Genomic DNA, 21,393 nt, shown 5'->3' on the forward strand with positions numbered 1-21,393 from the left:
GATCCCTGCTTAATTGGCTCAAAATACGAACCATGTATGGACAGCTTCAGTGTTCCTGATCCTAGCATTGGCCCTGACTCCCCCAGTCGGAGTGATACTGTACAGGAGGCTGATTTACTCTAACTGCAAGTAGTTACACTACTACACTTGCGTCACCTAAAAGCACATTTTACCCATTCCTGAGGTTTTCCCAAACAATATTTTAATGAACTAAGTTACGGGGGTTTTTGTATCAGTCTGTAGTTCAGCTTTAGGTTAAGCAAGTTTATAAAAGCCCAACCCCAATGTTTTTGGTCTGTTCTTGCTTGTCCCCGCAGAGTGAATAATAAATGTTAGGTTGTAATACTTACCATGCTTCATGCGACTGTGATCTTCTTCCCTTCATTTGCAGAGTAGGAGCTTCCTCACTTCTTGGCTGGATGACACCAATCCTCATCCAACCAGTTCTTGTGACCTCAGGCAGTCATTGATACAGCTCCTGTAGTCCTGGGAACTACAGGTAGTAGTGTAACCATGCTGCATAAGTTCACCAGCCTCCAGCAATTTACAGCTTTTATTCAAGTCACGCTGGGAAATGTAGACATGCAAAGATCTCCAGCCAAAATGTTCCAACATGAGAGCACTGTTGAAGCCAACCTAAAGCATGTCACAGAAAGATGGAGGATGACGCTAAAGGCCTGGCGGGCAGGAGGTTCTGCGATCTGAAGCCGGGGCTTGAAAAACGCTGATCTAAGCTATCTAGTTTAGAATGAATAACTTCAGGGTTTTTGTTTGTTTTTTCATTCATGGCAGGCTGGAAATGTTTTATTCTAAATGACAACACAATTCAGTATTTCTAACATGAAAAATACAAATTGTGATGGCAGGCCCTCTCTAAAGCCATTGATTTGGTGTAGATCAGGGGTATTGAATTAAAAATCACAGAGGTCTATTCAGTAAAATTTTATTCCAGCAGAGGTCCGAATCTCATTTTTGTGCTATAACTTCTCTTATCGCAGACCTCCTTTACATCAGTGTCCTCGGCCCCACTTCACATCACAACCCTTTCCTCTACATCAGTGTCCTAAGCCACCTCTCTCTTTAAATTAGAGTGTTCAGCCACCGTTCACATCATAGTCCCCCCAGTCCTCAATAACCTACCCTGCCTTCCATATCACAGCCCCCCTTGGGTCCTATTAGCATAGCGGGAACATGGGTCCCATTATGGATTTGAAAAGCGTGATTCATGCATGTTTCCAGGTAGGACAGTTCATTCGCTTTATAGGGCTGCCCTATGCACGTTTGGTGCACTAAACAAGAACATATTTTGGCCCTGAACCAGGCGCATTTTTACTTGTGTGTTTTGTTGTGAAACAATCATGGTGATATTGCACATACATTGTGCATTTTAGACTCATGGGCAGAATCACTCTGACTCTGCCCATATTTATTGATTGCCCAAATGTGAACGGGGCCTTACATAAAAATCAGCCCTAAACCCCACCCTTAAAAAACAGTCCCTATTGCAATCACAGCACCCCCTTAAATCAAAGTCCCCTCACAATCACTGCTCCCCTCTTAAATCACATCCCCCTACCTTTCACAGTCCTACCTTAACACTGCAGTGCAGAGGGTGGAAGGTTTGGCATTCCTGGAGGGCAGGAGCTGCCCAACTTTCATGATAACAAGTGGGGGATTGGTTGCTAGGACCATTCAGTGCCCTAGCAAAAATTACCTGCTGGTAATTTTACAGACTTGGGCAGCTTCTATCCACTTTTCAGACCTGTTAGGTGAGGAGACCTGGGAGGCGACACCTAGGCTGCTAAGCAGTGCGGTCCAGACAGGACTGTCAGTTGGTCCAGGTCACATTCCACCATTTAGTGGGGTGTAGATAATTTGGTATAGGGAAATGTCTTTCAGAACAGACTAACAAAATCTTTAATATTATAAGGCTCATAGGTAGTTAAAAAGCAAACTGAACCATTCATTCAAAGGAGTTGTAAAGTCAGAAGGTTTTTATCATCTTAATGCATTTTATGCATTAAATAAAAAACCTTTTGGGTGTAGCAGCCTCCCCAGAACCACCTAATACTTACTTGAGCCCCATCTCTGTCCACAAGTCCCTCGGTCGTCCAGGACTTATCGGCTGAGACTTCAATCAAAGTCAGTGAGCCAATCAGGAGAGAAGGGCAGGGCCAAATGCAGCTTCATGTCTGAATGGATACAGGGAGCTGCAGCTCCGCTCGGGTGCCCCCATAGCAAGCTGCTTGCTGTGAGGGCACTCAACAGGAGGGAGGGGGCAAGGAACAGCAAAGAGGGACCCGAGAAGAGGAGGATCCAGGCTGCCCTGTGCAAAACCAACTGCACAGAGGAGGTAAGTAGAACAATTTTTTTTTTTTTTTTTAAACGAGACTTTACAATCACTAACTATTTTACAAATATATATCTTCTCTAATTCAACATTTGCTTATCTAGATACTTCTAAAGCAAACCATACAGATTCAAAATTGATAAAGGCCTCACCTATCAAAGTAGAAACCACCAAATGCAAAATTACACGCAATAAAGCAATAGGACGTCCTACCAGCACTCAATAATACTTGCCATTACCACCGTGAAACAAAAATCGAAGGAAAACCATAAAATATAGCTTGTCAATAGCACATACCTATATGAACTTAAATATTATACTAGCTGCCTTTAAGCTTTGTTTCCCTACTGGTGAAACATGTCAATAGCAAAATCCCCAAAGTATAGCAAAAAAGCATTGAAATGAATGTAGGATCAGTGAGGGATAATCACCATTGAATGCTCTCAAAAGGGCAAGCAATATTGCAACTTGGGATCCTATTTACATAATTTGGCTTAGGTTAGAAAAAAAAAAAAAAGATTGGGGATGAATTTTGTAAATACAGCTGGGTTGATTTACTAAGGGCTCTTTCACACGGGCGATCAGTTTTTATTCTCCGCTCCGGTCCTTTTTTTTTTTTCACGGAGCGGATGACACTTGTGTCATCCGCTCCGTATGTCCGCATATCATCCCATCCGTTTGCGGATGATATGCGGACATAATGTAAGTCTATGGGCATTGCGGATGTCAGCGGATGAAAAATAGGATTCTGTTCCGTTCCAAAAAACAGAACAGAACTGAAAGGAAGAAAATCGGATGTCAGCGGATGGTATTCCGCTGACATCCGCAATGCCATTGACTTACATTATGTCAGTAAATCATTCGCAAAAAAATAGGATGATTTGCGGACATACGGAGCGCCGTGTGAAAGGGCCCTTAAACTGGAGACTGCAAAATCTAGTGCAGCTGTGCATGGTAGCCAATCAGCTTCTAACTTCAGCTTGTTCAATTAAGCTATGAGGGGAAAACAAAAAAAAAAACCTGGAAGCTGATTGGTTGCTATGCACAGCTGCACCAGATTTTGCGCTCTCAAGCTTTAGTAAATAAACCCCAATGTGCTTTGCAGACAGTCCAGATTTCCAGTAAAATACTTAACTGGCCCTATTATTTTAGTTGCAATGCATTGCTCGCCATCACAGAGGTTTGAGAAATCACACCGTAAACAAAGGTTGCTGACTTGTACATGCTAGAGGAATCATATAAACAGCAACAGCAGCAAGTGAACTGGATCCAAGGCTGTATTCTTGCACATCGCCAGCTACGAAACCACTAGCAAAAATTGCATAAATACGCTACTAACAAGCAACCAAAAATAGCTGATATGTAATATTTCTTTTCACAGGTATGTGCTTATGAGAGCTTTGATAAACAGTAACTTCATGTTCACACGGTCATGCTTTCATTTTGAGGCAAATTATATACCAAGTTCAATGTCTCACTAATCTGATATTGCAAAAAAAAGGCACATGAGAATCAAGACAAACATACAAAAAACAGACCATTACCCTGTCTACACTACGAGTCAATTCCTCAAAGACAGCCAAACTACTAGACATCATAAACTACTAAAAACCTCAGATCCATGTAAAAAAATACCACTGGGGATCATCACTAAAGCTGGCACAACACATCATGAAGAAAATACAGAACTCTTTAACAAAATGAAACATGCAAAATTAAGGTTACAGGTTTCTCATAAATTATTCAAACCTGACTAGATCGATATGGGGCACTTCAATACCCTGATGTCGACCCTGGAAAAAATGACAGATTGGATTAGTCATGGGATCTAGTTAACATTTTTAAATGTTTTCCTCTTGCTCTACCAAGATAACTTCTAAAGGCATCAAAGCAACGTCTACTGTGTGGCAGATACTTGCTTACACTGCAATGATAGCACACTACACTGACAACAGTATTATATTCAAAAGTGGTGGCGCACTCCCAAATGCCAATGTGCTAGTATCTCTTTAAATTTGAATACAGTTTTTCACATTGATACACGTTTGGAGAGTGTGTGTGAGTAGGTATGAACGATCCGCTTAAGTATTGTAGTCTTAAACATAACATAGCAGCATGCAAGTACACATATTTTTAATTGACACTGACAACAGTAACCACAACATTTTTTGGTAATATGTGGATTACAATTGGCACACAAAAACCTCAAAGGGTAGCATACTTGCACATGGGCACATATACTGTGGCTTTGACTGATCAGCTGCAGAGAAACTAAGACCTTTTTTTGTCCATTTTTAATTTGGCAATTGCCCCTACAAGTACCTATGTATGGCTTCTAAAGGCCCGTACACACGATAAGAAAATCTGTAGGGAAATTTCGTCCGACAACTGATCTGTCGATTTTTGGATTGTTAGTATGGTGCTTTCGACAGCCAACTCCGACTTTTCGGCTGATGTGCAGGCTATATAATTTTTGTCGTCCGTCGAAACAACGTCCGATTTTCATCTCATTAGTACAGATTTCGATGGAAAAAAATCTTAAGAGCAAGACTAGGCATGCTCAGAGACGGAAGAACACATACAAAACAATCCAACACATGACAGCACTTCTGAAGTAGAATTCTGTCGTATGGGAAAATTTCATATGAAAATAACCTCTTCACTTTCCACATCAGACTAGCATGCCACAAAAAAACAGATGACAGATCGTTTGATAATCTGATCGTGTGTACGGGGCTTAAGACTTCAGGAGGTATTTCTATAGAGAAAGAGACCTGTATGCATATGCTGCAGTTGATATTTAGACATTCACTGAAGTAAAGCACAGCAGCAATTGTTTAACAGCAAATTACATTTGGACAAATATCTGTTAGGCCTCATTCACACTTGCAAATAGGGCCAAGAGGAGATTCCTTCAGCAAGAGGCTGCAGATTTCCAAGGCTGGAATCACAGGTGGTTTTGACAATCCGTGGCTAGGAAGCCTGTACAAAGCAATGAGAGGCATTGCTGTCTGCATGTATTCACACAACTAGTGGTTACCTGCGGTAAGGGACAAATGATAAACCGCAGATAATCACCTGATGTGTGGATACATGTGGACAGTTGCAGCTCCTATTAGCCCGTCATTGCTTTGTACAGATTTCCCCGATTGCAGTGGTTTACACCCACTTGTGATTTCAGATGCATGGATACTCAGTTTAACGAATTCTTGATGTCAGAGGGAGGGTCTATGGTTATTGCTTTGCAGATGCCCAGACCACTGACAAGATGTTCATATGATGTCATATGTCATCACATGAAGAAGACTCCAAAAAACAACTTTGAAAGTACACTATATTACCAAAAGTATTGGGACACCTGCCTTTACACGCACATGAACTTTAATGGAATCCCAGTCTTAGTCCATAGGATTCAATATTGCATTGGCCAATCCTTTGTAGATGTAACAGCTTCAACTCTTCTGGGAAGGCTGTCCACAGGGTTTAGGAGTGTATGTATGGGAATGTTGGACCATTCTCCCAAAAGCTCATTTGTTTGGTCAGGCACTGATGTAGATGAGACGGCATGGAATGCAGTCTGCGCTAATTCATCCTAAAGGTGTTCTATTTGGTTGAGGTCAGTTCCTCCACCCCAAACTCGCGCATCCACGTCTTTATGGACCTTGCTTTGTGCACTGGTCCAAATCATTTGGTCGAAGGGAGATTATGGTGTGGGGGTGTTTTTCAAGGGTTGGGCTTGGCCCCTTAGTTCTAGTGAAGAGAAACTCTTAAGGCGTCAACATCAGTGCCTGACCTCACTAATACGCTTTTGGAAGAATAGTCAAACATTCCCATAGACACACTCCTAAACCTTGTGGACAGCTTTCCCAGAAGAGTTGAAGCTGTTATACCAGCAAAGGGTGGGCCAACGCAATATTGAACCCTACGGACTAAGACTGGGATGGAAAAGTTTACGTGCGTGTAAAGGCAGGCGTCACAATACTTTTGGTAATATAGTGTATGTATGGTGCATTTGTATATGGGACAAGCTTTTGCTGGCGAGTTTACCTCTGCTTTAACCACTTCAGTACCAGGCACTCTCACCCCCTTCCTGCCACACTTTGAATGACAATTGCATAGTCATGCAACACTATACCCAAATTAAATTTTTATCACTTTTTTTTTTTACACACAAATAGAGGTTTCTTTTGATGGTATTTAACAACTACTGGGTTTTTTATGTTTTGCTAAATAAACAAAAAAGACTGAAAATTTTGAAAGAAAAAAAAAATAAAAACGCGCTTTTCTTCGTTTCTATTCTACAATTTTGCAAATAAATAATTGTTCTTCATAAATTTAGGCCATCCTGTATTTTGCTACATTTGTATGGTGAAAATAAATCAAATCAGTGTTTATTATTTAGTCTGTAGGAAGATTAAGAGTCCACAAACTATAGTATATATATATATATATATATATATATATAAATTGTTTAGTCCTGATGTACTAAATGAAATACAGATGAGGAGAAAGTCCAGCGCTATGGATAAATTCTCAGAGACTTTATTGCATAAAAATAGGTTGCAGCCACCAACCAACCCCTAAAAAATTAGGGGTCAAGTATCATATAGGGGGGGAAGGTAGTTGGAAACGGTGCTACCGTTTATATATAAAGTAAACCAACAGTGTATCCAGACCGTGGGGTAACTTCTTTAAGATATGTGCAAAAATAAAGTGCCAGTGCAAAGAATATGTGCATACAAAATAAACCGTGCAGATAAAAGTTGTTGAATGTATGGCTGGATAATTAAAAATCACAAAGTGCTGGTGAAATTGTTTAATGTGACAAGATATGATATATATATATATATATATATATATAGTCAATAAATACTGATAAAAAGCATAAACAAATGTGCTTACAAAATAAATAAGAAGTGAAAATGAGTAGGTAAAAAAGTGATGGTGGTGAGCTTTAGGTGCTTGTGTCCCAACGTCCACTAGAGGTCGCGCTCACCCCTCAGCAAAGGTAACAATCCTGGCTGCAAAGGGTAAAAGCAAAAACTTCCCAGATCTGGCTCCAGTGTATCCTTACGGACAGGTGGATCCCATCTGAGTGTTTAAGCAAAAAAGCCTCATAGCGTAGTATGTAATGTTGATATTAGAGAAGGGAGCAGCAGTAACTCACGGTTAAGCTGTAGTTGATCGACTCAGAACGTGCTTGCAGCGCCGGGGAGCTTCCGCGGTCCACACACGGCGGACTGCAGACCGGAAGTGATGTTGACGTATGGTACCGCCCTACGTGTTTCGTCATTGGACGTCTACTGGAACTGCTGCTCCCTTCTGTAATATCAACATTACATACTACGCTATGAGGCTTTTTTGCTTAAACACTCAGGTGGGATCCACCTGTCCGTAAGGATACACTGGAGCCAGATCTGGGAAGTTTTTGCTTTTACCATTTGCAGCCAGGATTGTTACCTTTGCTGAGGGGTGAGTGCGACCTCTAGTGGAAGTTGGGACACAAGCACCTAAAGCTCACCACCATCACTTTTTTACCTATTCATTTTCACTTCTTATTTATTTTGTAAGCACATTTGTTTATGCTTTTTATCAGTATTTATTGACTATATATATATATATACCATATCTTATCACATTAAACAATTTCACCAGCACTTTGTGATTTTTAATTATCCAGCCATACATTCAACAACTTTTTTCTTGTATGCACATATTCTTTGCACTGGCACTTTATTTTTGCACATATCTTAAAGAAGTTACCCCACGGTCTGGATACAATGTTGGTTTACTTTATATATAAAAGGTAGCGCTGATGTACTAAATGCCCATCTTATTTATTGCCCCGAAACACCAGGACTGTACAGTACAATTATCCCCCAAATGACCCCTTTTTGGAAAATAGATAGTATAAGGCCTGTGGGGGGTTCATTTACTAAAGGCAAATAGACTGTACACTCTGCAATTGCAGCTGCTCCAGGGCTTAGTAAATGAAGTAAAACTTCACTTTACAAAGAATATCCAATCACATGCAAAAAAAAAAAAAAAAAAACAGCATTTTTGCTTGCACATCATTGGAGGAGGACATTAAATTACATTGGTCGAGGACAGAAGACCTGCCCAAGCATCATTTGACTATAGGCTGGGGTGGGGGGACGGTTGAAAAAGAATGCTTTTGTTTTTTCTTTTAATACAAACACTCTGAAATTGCAAGTCAAAAATAGTGCATGTTTGCACACTTGTAAAATTGTGTTTTGTGGCTTTTCTAGGTCTTTGGGCTACTGTGTAGGATTCTCTATAACCTCTTGGCTTCATCTCTGTTGGCTTAACAGTTCAGAGATCATAGGTTTTCCAAACTTTCCTCTTAGTATGTCATTATGCTCCTATATTTTAATGAGGGCCAGAACAAGTGTGGCTTTTCCAGGTCCTGTCTCCTCTCAATTTGCTGACAGCTGCATTATTTATCCCCTTCCCACCAAGCACAGTATCTCTTTAACAGGGTCTGCACACCCAGGGGGCAGGAAGGCTCGGACAATCACATAACCACCGTGATTATCGGTCACAGTGGTCACATGAATGGGAGATGGTCCCACCATCTTCTAATCGTTAGTAAAGGCCAAGAGCTATCTTTGACAACTGAGCCATTGTTCTGGGAGCATGCAAAGAGCTTGCTCCCACCACAGAAAGCTCTGGTGCCTGAGGACTCATATGTGCAGCATGTCTGTATTAATGGCAACCCTCTTTGCTGCCACACATATGCAAGTAATCTGAACCCCTCATCACTTTACTCACTACTCTGGTGCAGGATTCTCTGCACCAAAGACTAACTTTCTTGATAACAATTCCGAATCTCCAGCTTTGTTCTCCAGGAATGTGGAAAAAGAGCTCTCAACTTTCAAAATGACTGGAAGCCAATTGCTCCCTCCACACACTGGTGACAGAAAAGCAATATACATTGTTTTTTATGCTAAAGTGATAAGTGCATTAGAAAACTCATATGGCATCCTTTACTTTAGAATATCAGATTTGACTGCCCCTGACCTACTCATATTTACTGATTGCAGTACAGTAATTGGTGAAAAGATATTTGTTGTCAAATAACTATCTATATAAAGTACAGTATGTGTGGACAACCAAAATTATCTGCAAGGACTTCTGGGAAATGTTGATCCTACAGAACTAAATTGCTCACTGACATAAAAGGGTTAGTTTGTTTTGAAATAAAGAAAATGAAAAATATACACACTAGATGTATGTACAGAGAACAAAACACAAGTGATAAGACAGCTGCTAGCATGGGCCAATAGCCAAAACATTATATATATATATATATATATATATATATATATATATATATATATATATATATATATATATATATATATATATATATATATATATATATATATATATAGAGAGAGAGAGAGAGAGAGAGAGAGAGAGAAAGAGAGAGAAGCACTATCAGAAAATGACAAATGCTAAAATGCTACACGAATTTAAGAAAAATAAAAACAAACAATGACAATATATAAGTGACATAATATCTAAACTCAAAAGCATCAATTAGTGCCAGTTCACACTTGTGCGATGCGGGAACGCTGCTAATATGCAGCGTGTTCCCGCATCGCATCCACACATCTGGCAGTTCACACTGCAATATGCGATACGCAGGGGGTGTCAATTAAAAGTTAACGACACCCCCAGTTGCGATCGCATATCGCAGTGCGATCTGCAAGTTCAAATAAAGCCTTATGTGCGAGTTTGCTGCGGATGCGCTGCGAATTCAGCCATACAAAGTGTATGGCTGACCTCGCATCCGCACATGAGATCGCATGTAATTTAGGAGCAGTGCGCCCCGAATTACATGCGATCTCGCAAACCGCACAAGTGTGAACCGGTACTGAAGGTCCATAAAAATCAGGGAAAAAAAAGTAAAAAAAAAAAAAGAATCAATAGAACTTAGGAATAGATTCCAGTGTCCCAGAAGAGCGTGTTCCACGGGAAAGAAAACCGATAGATGCATGCATAAGAGAGCCAGCTTCCCCAGATCCTCCATGTGCAATACCAGCAATGTAGAAGATAGCAGCCTACCAGAAAGTATTAGCTTCCAAATTAATGGAAAAGCCAAATGAGCTTTAGGCCCATTTCACACTTGTGCGACTTGTCCTGTGACTTGGGACTGCAAAGTCGCATGACAAGCCATGCCCATGATTTTCAATAAGTACCGTTCATATCTGTGCGACTTCAAAGTAAGGGGGAGCTGTTCTCCCTACAGGTCATGGCGTAAAAGCGTAGCCCACTTAGTCAGACTTTGCGACACCAGGTGAATACCGGCCTCAGTGCCGAACCAGCTAAAGTGTACATGTTGCGGGCCACAGCCTCCGCCTTCCTGTCAGTCGGCTCCTTAAAGGCCAGTGACTCTTCAACCGGAATCTTGGTGGCCTTGTTCAATCTGGAAACCAGGGGGTCCACCACCAACAGAACAGTCTATTTCTTAAGAAGGGACTCCTCAGAGGGGTATCACTTAGTAAAGCACTTAGGGACCCCAAGGGGAGATGCTTTGGTCATCCCCACTCTTAAGCAACAATTCTGGGAAAATAGGCGGGGACAGGAAACTCCTTTACTGCTCTGGATGGCTTGTGAGTGCGAAAGGGAACCTGTGCCTCTGTCGCAGCTGTGTCCTTTATCTTTAAGGGCTCTTTGACACTTGTAGTCCGTCAAACGGATTACGCTTTTCTCAGCGGGGGATCGAACCGCCGATCCCCCGCTGAGCAGCAGGAGGACAGCTGTGTCTCCACGCTGTGTGCGGAGACACAGCTGTCAGTTCCCCATGCATCTCTATGGGGGAAATCGGATGGGAACGGACCGTCAGTCCGTTCTCATCCGATCCGCTGGATGGAAAATAGGGTTTTCATCCGTCCAGATTTGACGGATCGGATGTCAGCGGACATGTCCGCTGACATCCGATGCCCCATAGGAATGCATGGGGGGACCGTTCAGATCCGCCAAAAAAAACGAACAGGCGGATCTTAACGGTCCGCCTGTGTGAAAGGGGCCTAAGGTTTCATGCACAGATACAATCAGTGCTTCCACCAGCGCCTTTTCCGCGTGATTGCAGATGTGGAGGAATCATCCTCACTATCTGAGGATTCGGGGCGCGTGTTCGCAGACCCAGCAGGGAGACCCATGTCCACGGCAGCCGATTCAGATTCAGGATCTGATGAGACAGATGAGGCAGGGGAAGGCATGGGGTGCTTTTTGCTAGCCCGTCGCCCAAAAGCCCCCTCCACCTGGGACACAAAAGAACTCAAGGACTGCAGTCAGTGCAACAATAGATGGTTGGAACCCGGAGGGCCCCGCAGCCTCAGAGAGGAGATCGGTTGGGGAGATGTGCTCCAAAGATTCCATGAGTCACCAGAGAGACACCACAAAAAGTGTAAAACACTGCAACGGGACAACCCCCACCTCGCTGGCAGCACCACCCGGTCGCCGGGCACAAAGCACCAAGCGATCCTCAGCAGAGAGGGAGAGGACCCCACCAGACTCACCACCCACAGAAACAGGCGCCTACAGCCACCAGAATAATCTGCACTTGCCGCTTGGCGATATGGAAGTAAAGGGATCCAGGATCAGCACCAGTGAATGAGGAGAGGCTCCCACTGCCAAAATCGCCGCCCATAGGGGTCCACTGTCATGGCTGCTAGACTACACAGAAAAGACAGAGAGTGTAGCCGCTCAGGTGTATGTCAAAGATCGTGTGCAGGTCGGATCTGTAATCCAGGAACATATGGAAGTAGAAAAAGTAAGACCGCACTCCAGTAAAGTCGTTTGTTGAAATCAAAAACTGTTTCCTTTATTCCTCAAGTAAAGCAAAAGACAGACAGTGTACCAGCAGACAAGTAGGTTGACGCGTTTCACGACATTCCCAGTCGCTTACTCATAACCACACAGTGTGTGGAATAAAGGAAACAGTTTTTGATTTCAACAAACGACTTTACTGGAGTGCGGTCTTACTTTTTCTACTTCCATATGCTAGACTACACAGGCCACTGCAAAATGGCAGCCCTGTGAGGCTCCCAGGAGGGATCCCTAGGCCTCAAGGACAAACCCAGGCAGGATGAGGGGGGGCCCTGGCAGGTGCCCCCACCAGGTACAACCTCCCAGTACACAGCCGATCATCTGGTCCGTGGCGGTGCACCTCCGCCCCGCCCCCATCTTCAGTATAGCAACCTGCCCCCATCCCAGGTGGTGGACCAGACCACCCACACAGCCCCAGCACAAATGGAGAGGGGAGGTAGGATGGGGGGACAGATGAAGGGGGGATGCCTGACGGGAAGGTGGGGAACCCGGGGGTCTGACCATCCCAAGGAGGGTGTCCAACAAGTCCACCTCACAGCCCTCCAGGGGGAGAGGGGGGGACAGCTACTCACCATACCAGGAACCAGGGGGGCACCGCTCCAGACAGAACCTCCTTGCCATCGTAATGGGGGGCTGCTGGCCAAGAGGAACGCTGTGACTCGGGACAAGACCCGGTCGTATGCGACCTTGCGAGGCTTGCAGGCCAGCCCCTGTCCAGTGGGGCTATGTTGTGACCGACCTAGGGAGGAGCTGATGTCTGGGCAGACTGGAGTGACCACTGGATCTAGATAATCTAGCCCGTCGCCCAGTCCGACAGTTGATTGTAGATCGCACAGGAAAAAAAACGGTAGAAAAATTTCTATCCAAAAAGAAAAAATTGCCAGGACCAGAGATCCCAGCAAGGAACTAGGTCCTTACTTCTGACTAGGAAGAAAAAAACTGAGAACCTATAGCACAGAGAGGGAGTATATCCCCTGGGACAGCCCATAGATGTAGCCAGATTCTTTTTCTGCCTAGTGTCCTACTCCTGTAGGGGGAAGTATAACCCAGTGTCCATCAATGAACGTATGAGAAAAGCCCTTTTATACAGAATTATGCTATGCTCTTATGTTCTAAATATGCATTCATCGGGAACCAGACCCTAAAAACGGAGCACACCAGGACTGCCAGTACCTTTATGGATGTGTTTGGGAAGGTTTTTTTCACTAAAGCTCATTTGGCTTTTCCATTAATTTGGAAGCCAACACATTCTGGTAAGTTGCCATCTTCTACATTGCTGGTGTTGCGCACAGAGGATCTGGGGAAGCTGGCTCTCCTATGCATGCATCTATCCGTTTTCTTTCCCATGTAAAACGATCTTTTGGGACACTGAAATCTATACCGAAATTCTATTGATCCTTATTTTTTTTTTACTTTATTTTTGGATTTTTATAGTTTGTTTTTAGTCCTATGCTTTTTACACTTTTTACACGCAGAGTGTAAAAGTTAGATGTGAACAAGCAACCAAAGAACTAGTGAAACTTTCCCCGAGCTTACAGCATCTTTAATGATGCCTTCAGCTTCAGCATGAGTATGTGAAATACAGTTCTTAAGGCAACCTTCAGCTCCAGTTAGGGGACGTAAGACACTTGATAGGAGTCCTTGTCACTTTTTCAGCACTACTCAAAACTAGCTTTGCCCCTTGCTACACCCTCATCAATCCTGCAAGGTTTTTTGTTAGCGTGGCAGATGGTCCCTCACCAGTCTGTCTTCTACCATTCCCTCACACTAAAAACACTCCTCCTTTGCATGCCATGGACACTGTTCAGAAGAAAAAAGCCCCCCGCCAGATGTAAACAGAAGAGGAGGGAGACTCAAGAATAGAGCATCACATGACTGCAACTTTCAAAAAAAAATTCCATGGGGGGGGGGGGGGGGGGAGCAGGAAGAATCATGAATAACACATGCATGTGATAAATTTGGCAGTTCCTTTGGATAAAATCTTTAGTAAAGTTGGAAAAAAAAAAAACGGAATTTTTGTAAAATCTTACCTGTAAAATTCCTTTCTCTGAGTCCTCCGACAGTCGCCGCCCTCTTCATATTCGTCACAATGGGGTATTAGACTTTGCTCCGAAGGAGTAGCTAGGCAACAGAATATGTCAATATAAAAGTTTTAACACATCCCACCCCCAGGGGGTGGTCCCCTCAGTCAATACCCTCCCACTTCCTGTATCCATACTCCAGTTTCAGTGGAATAGCAGTAGAGAGTACAAACAACCCCAAAAGAGGGGCGGGGGCGGCGACTGTCGGAGGACTCAGAGAAAGGAATTTTACAGGTAAGATTTTACAAAAATTCCGTTTTCTCTTACGTCCTCCGACAGTCGCCGCCCTCTTCATATTCGTCACAATGGGGACGTCCCAAAGCAGTGCAAACATGAGGGGTGGGAAACGCAGCCGCGCCCAAGGCAACACCGTCTCCACAGCAAAGAAAGGAACCTTACCAAAGGAAGGAAACCATCTGGGCAACCGAAGAAAAAACTTGCTCAACAGAAGCAAAAAATCCCAGGAAAACAAATAACCTAGGGATAACAACATGTATCCCAAACAGCCAAGAAGCCCATACAAGAGGCTCTAAGGAACTGCCGCATTAAGAACCTTGCGGCCAAAGGAAGCATCTGCCGATGCCTGAACATCCACTCTGTAGAATTTCGTGAAGGTGTGAACGGACGACCAAGTCGCCGCCTTACACACCTGGGCCACAGAAGCCCCATGACGACAGGCCCAAGACGTACTCAGAGATCTTGTAGAGTGCGCCTTCACAGGCACAGGGGGAACTTTCCCCTTCAAAGCATAGGCCTGTTCCACAGTCTGTCTGATCCATTTGGCAATGGTAGAGGCCGACGCAGCCAAGCCCTTCCGAGGTCCCTCAGGAAGGACAAACAAGGAATCTGACTTGCGGAAAGATTCAGTCGATTTCAGGTAAACCCTAATCGCCCGAACAACATCCAAGGAATGCAGCTCCACCTCCTTCGGATGTTTGGGCTTCGCGCAGAGCGAAGGCAGGACAATGTCCTCATTGATGTGAAAATCCGAAACTCTCTTCGGAAGAAAAGAAGGGTTGGGTCGCAAGACCACCTTATCCAGATGAAGGACCAAGTACGGAGACTTGCAGGACAAAGCCGCCAGCTCCGAAACCCTACGAGCCGAAGTTATCGCCACCAAAAAAGCGACTTTTTTGGACAACATGGACAACGAGATCTTCCTGATCTGTTCAAAAGGAGCGTGTTGTAACACGGACAGCACAAGATTCAAGTCCCAAGGAGGCAAGGGTGCCCTCCTAGGAGGGACCAGATGTCGCACCCCTTGAACAAAGGTACTAACCAAAGAGTTAGACGCTATAGGACGTTGAAAGAGAACGGCCAGCGCAGACACCTGACCCTTGACCGTAGCCACCGCCATACGCTGGTCGACACCCGTCTGAAGGAAGGACAACACCCTAGACACAGAGTATGTGCGAGGTGAAAACCCCCTGGACTCACACCAGGCAAAATAGGCCTTCCAAGTACGGTGATAGACCTTCCCCGAGGAAGACTTCCTCGCGTTAATCAAAGTGTGAATGACCTCCGGAGAGAGACCCCTATCCTTCAGGACCTCGGTTTCAACAGCCAGGCCGTCAAAGCCAGCGACTGTAAAGCAGGATGGAATATCGGCCCTTGAGACAAGAGATCTTCTCGAAGAGGCAGACGCCAAGGAGCGTCGACCGCCAGGTTCACGAGATCCGCGTACCAGGACCGGCGAGGCCAGTCCGGTGCCACAAGAATCACCGCGTGTGGTTCCGAGTTCAACCTGTGAAGGAACCTGGGCAGCAATTGAATCGGCGGGAATGCATACAGCAGCCGATACTGGTGCCACGGGGCCACCAGCGCGTCGGACGCGTCTGCCCGAGGATCGCGCGTCCTTGCCACGAACCTTTTACCTTGTTGTTCAGACGAGACGCGAACAGGTCCACTTCCGGAAGACCCCACTTCGCGCACAACATCTGGAAGACAGCGGGTGGAGAGACCATTCCCCCTGATCCAGGGTCTGGCGACTCCGATAATCCGCCTGCCAGTTCTCCACCCCCGGAATGTGTACCGCCGATATTGCCGGGACATGAGTCTCGGCCCAAGAAAGAATGTCGGCCACTTCCCGAGCCGCTCGGGCACTCCTGGTGCCCCCTTGGTGATTGACGTAAGCCACCGCCGTGGCATTGTCCGTCTGCACCCGAACCGGACAGCCGCGCAGCCTGTCCGTCCAACGGTGAAGGCAGAGAGTTATCGCACGCAACTCCAGAATGTTGATCGGAAGGGAGGATTCCTCCTCCGACCAAGTCCCCTGGGCGGACAGAACGCCCAGAACACCACCCCAGCCCGACAGGCTGGCATCCGTGGTGATCACCGTCCATGAAAGACGAAAAGACTTTCCCCCCGACACCGCCGGGGACTGGAGCCACCACAGAAGATCCCTTCTGGTGCGACGGCTCAACGAAATCTGGACATCCAGAGACTGCGGACGCCCGTCCCACTTGGACAGAATCTCCGCTTGGAGACCCCTCGTGTGAAACTGGGCAAAGGGAATCGCCTCGAAAGCCGAGACCATCAGACCCAGACACCGCATGCACTTCCGCAGGGATGAGCACGGAACGTCCCTGAGGGACTGGACTTCTCCCTGAAGAACCTTGATTTTGTCGTCCGGTAGGAAGACCTTCGCTTGGACCGAGTCCAGGATCATTCCCAAATAGGGAAGACGAACCGCCGGGCACAGTGTCGATTTTGGATAATTTATCGTCCAACCAAACTCCTGCAGAGTCTGCACCGTGACGGACAGATCCTTCTCCAGACCCTGGCTGGTCGCAGATCGAACCAGAATGTCGTCCAGATACCCCAGGACAGAGATGCCCTGGGCCCTTAACAAGGCCAGCAGTGGCGCAAGCACCTTGGTGAAAACCCGGAGCCGAAGCGAGGCCAAAAGGCAACGCCACGAATTGGTAGTGATCCTCCGCAATGGCGAATCGAAGGTACCTCTGGTGACCCTCGAAAAAGGGGATGTGTAGGTACGCATCCTTCAGATCGATGGAGGCCATGAATTCCCCCGGAACCAGGGCAGCCACCACCGACCACAGAGATTCCATGCGGAACTTGCGAACCCGCACAAAGCGGTTTAGAGCCTTCAAGTCCAGAATTGGACGAGCCTTGCCCTCCTTCCTGGGTACAGTGAACAGATTTAAATAGAACCCCCGAAATCTGTCCCGATGAGGCACCGGGACCACCACTTCCTGAGCTCTCAGGTCCCGCACCGCCAGGTGCAGATCCCGCAAACGCTCCGGAGACAGTTGAAGATTTGAGGGAAAAAATCTGCTCTCCGGCCAAGAGAGAAACTCGATCTTGTAACCAGATCGAACGATTTCCTGAACCCACCTGTCCCGAACACGGGCCAGCCAAGGTTGTAGAAAACCGAGCAAGCGTCCCCCCACCCCAGAACCGGGTGAGGGCGCCCCTTCAGGCCGCACTGTTGTGGGCAGCGGATCCGGATTGGCCGGACTTCTGCTTACCTGTCCACGGCTTCTTTTGAGAGCCCTGACCTTTGAACGGTTTGCCCTTAAAGTGCGGCCGAAAGGCACGAAAGGACCCCTGAGAGGGCCGAAAGGAAGCATGCTTCTTACCAGGAGCCGACTTAGCCTTCTGGGATTGGGGTAAGAGCGTGCTCTTTCCCCCAGTGATCCCCTTAATCAGAGTATCCAAGGATTCGCCAAACAGACGAGAACCGTCATAAGGGAGATTGGCTAAAGTCTTGCGAGAAGATTGGTCCACCGACCAACACTTCAACCAAACCAAACGGCGAGACAACACCGCCACACCGTGTACACGTGCGGCCAACTGGACCATATCCAAGTCTGCATCGCACAAATACATGACACCCTGATGGATTTGATCCACCATGTCCAATGTCGCCTGCGGGGCTGAGTCAGCCACCAAAACGCGTCTAAGCACCTGCGTCCAACTCGCGACCGCCTGGGCCGCCATAAGGGAAGCAAACAGAGCTTTTAGCATAGAACCCATAATAGAATAGCTATGACGGGCAAGAGACTCCAGCCTCTTGTCTGTGGCATCCCGGAATACCGGGGTATCCTCAGCAGGAATCGCAGTGGACTTATTCAGAACCGCGATCGCGTGATCCACAGGAGGTGGTACACACCAACGCTCGTCAGTAGCGGGCGTGAAGGGATAACGCAGTTTAAACCTACTGGGTACCGCAAAAGGTTTGCGAATATTACGCCATTGTTCCTTAACTGCGCTCTGAAAATCATCAGTGCAGGGAAAAACCTGCGATGTTTTGCGCTTTCTCTTTGTCCCATAAGCTGCCAAAGCAGCCGGCGGACACGGTTCATCTTGCAAGCGCAGCGTTTGTTTGATGGAAGCAACCAAGGCATCCATGAGTGCAAGCTCTTCAGACGAGCCAGGGGGAGAATTATCCACCCCTTCAACCTCAGCCTCCACCTCGGACCCCACAAGATCCAGGGAGGAAAGGGACCCCGACAAGGAGACCCCGGCCATATCAGCCCCCGCACCATCACCCTCTGAACCAGAGGAAATTGAAACTCTGGACCTTTTTGTGGATTGAGCAGCCACCAGCATTTGCTCCTGGGCAGCAAGATTAGCCACAATCACAGCCAAATCCCCCCCTGGGGGAGAAACAGCAGTCCCCTGGCTACCCACCAATGTGGCAGGAAATTTGCCCTCCTGAGAATCCATTGCCCCACAAAACTTATGCTGACAAGAAAGGGTTAACTGCCCCCTTAACAAGCGCGGCGAGCGCAGCCCACCGCCACACACACAAGCCTAATGAGACCCCCACAGGGAGAGCACAGAAAACAGGCAATGGATACAGGCAGATAGAAAAGTCAAAAAAACCTGAGGGGACCCCTGTAGTAGCTGCTGCTGCGATCGGTGCACATCAGGAAAGAGGAAGGGATGCAATCAGGGCGCTCTTGTAAAGCCTATGAGAGGCTACAAGAAAATGGCCGCCCGCATTGAAAACATGCGGCCAGGGCGATGCAGGCAAAATGGCGGCGCTTGGCGGCCGAAAACGCCGCTCCCCCGCTCTGCGATGTAACACATCACCCATGTAAAAATCAACATGGCAGGTCGCCACAGCGACCGCTGTACAGTGCCCCCAACATGACCAAAGGCATGCCCCACAGCACACAGCGCTTCACACAGTAACAGGCAGACACACAGTGCCACACAGCCCCCCCTCCTGCAGCCCACAGCGTGCAGGCAGAATGACAGGGAGCCAAATAGTGTGAATAGAGGCAGGTTACACAGTCCCAGACTGACACCCCCCCCCCCCTGACAGACAGGTCCCCACATAAGTACACTTACCTTCTAAGGACGCGGGGGACCCGCACAGGCGAACAAACCGCAGCACATGAGGCAGGGAGAGTCGCATCCAGGACGCACGAAACCGGGGTTAAGAAACCGCACAGCGTCCAGTGAGGTAGCCACCTCACCAAGCATCCCTGCCCTGAACAGGGATGGGTCGTTCACTGTGCCAGGAGCGATACCTGGCTGAACGCTCGATGGCAGGCCGGGAAAACCACCGACCCACAACCTGCGACCAGGGGGATCAGCCCGAGTCCCAGCCCGCACGAATCCTCTTCATCAGAAGAACTAACTAACGCTGACAAAATGAACAGCTAAGCAAACAGAGAGAAAAAACTCAAACAAAATCAAAAAAGAATAGGGAAAAGGCTGAGACAAATGCCCCAGCATAGAGACATCCAGCTACTCCTGACAAGCTAGACATTGAAACTGGAGTATGGATACAGGAAGTGGGAGGGTATTGACTGAGGGGACCACCCCCTGGGGGTGGGATGTGTTAAAACTTTTATATTGACATATTCTGTTGCCTAGCTACTCCTTCGGAGCAAAGTCTAAAACCCCATTGTGACGAATATGAAGAGGGCGGCGACTGTCGGAGGACGTAAGAGAAAAAAGCTTTTGATGGATACATCGGGAAATAGTTCTGGATAAAAATTACTTTACGCATAATGCTTTTGTGAATTAACACTACAGTATTAATACTTGAGTCCTTACCAAACCATTTGCTTCATGCCATACTACAGGGCAAGTCTAAAGCAACAGGCTGTTAACTTTCACTAATTCTGGCCCAATGGGCATATATGAGCTGGATGGACATTCCATATAGGTTGTATAAGGCCTTGGGCTGTTGTAGATGATAGAATTATTATTATTATTATACAGAATTTTTATAGCACCAACAGTTTATGGATGACTTTACAAAATAAAGGGTGACAGTACAGTTACAAAAACATTCAATACTGTACATCAGGACCCTGTGCATGAAAGCTTACAATCTGGGGAAGGAAGGGGCTAGCAATGCAAAAGGCATCAACTATGAGTGATGAGTTGGAGAAAGTAAAGTAACATTTTTAGCTTGAGGCCAAATTGATCTCCTCAGGAAAACCTGTTTTCAAGGATCCCCTAAAGCCCTGTACACACGGGCCAAATATCGGGCAGCATCAGCCGGTTCGACAGAAACCAGCCGACACTTGGCCTGTGTGTACTGCAGCCGGTCCGATAGAAGCAGGCCGTTCTGCTGGCTTGTCGAAGGGGCATGACCGAAAAAGCTCTGCTGCCTGACTCCCGATCAGCGCTCTTAGCCAATGGCTGAGAGCGCTGACGTGATAGTTCTGGCGGGGGGGGGGGGGGGGTTTGGCACCCCTTTGTCAGAACACATTAGAACAGCAGGGGAGATTGCTGTACTAATGTTAGATTATTAACACAGTGGCTCCAACCCGAGCATTACGTTTTTTGTACTAGGCCTAAAGACAGACGGAGAAGAGGATACCTGGACAGAGGTGGTATGGGGTAGAGAAGACCTGGAGGCTAGTATGGGAGGAGGCGACGATCGAGCTAGAGAACAGAATCATTTTAGCTGATCATTTCACTAATATTAAACTAGCATGAGCTCCATACTGCTGTCACATACAAAATGAAAAGAACATTTTCCTGCTTTATGTGGGAGGATAGTGGAGATTATCAATGACATTTAAAATAAAGCATTTCTCACAATGAGAAAGTTTGTGTTAAAATCATGCACATACCAGTGTTAGTTTTGACGACGAAAATATTTTCGTTGACAAA

General features: G+C 46.3%; 1 protein-coding gene across 1 annotated transcript in view; it reads right to left on the minus strand.

Moving 5' to 3' along the window:
* Positions 1-21,393, minus strand: part of SCAF8 (SR-related CTD associated factor 8) — a gene marked incomplete at its 5' end in the record, with an annotated part of 194,012 nt that overhangs the window by 157,753 nt on the left and 14,866 nt on the right. Inside the window, 2 exon segments of the mRNA XM_082249133.1 lie at positions 4,100-4,116; positions 4,119-4,143. Coding sequence (XP_082105259.1) covers positions 4,100-4,116; positions 4,119-4,143 — 42 coding nt within the window.

This window comes from Pelophylax lessonae (genome assembly GCF_965119305.1).
Source record: "Pelophylax lessonae genome assembly, chromosome: 3".
Lineage (NCBI taxonomy): Eukaryota > Metazoa > Chordata > Amphibia > Anura > Ranidae > Pelophylax > Pelophylax lessonae.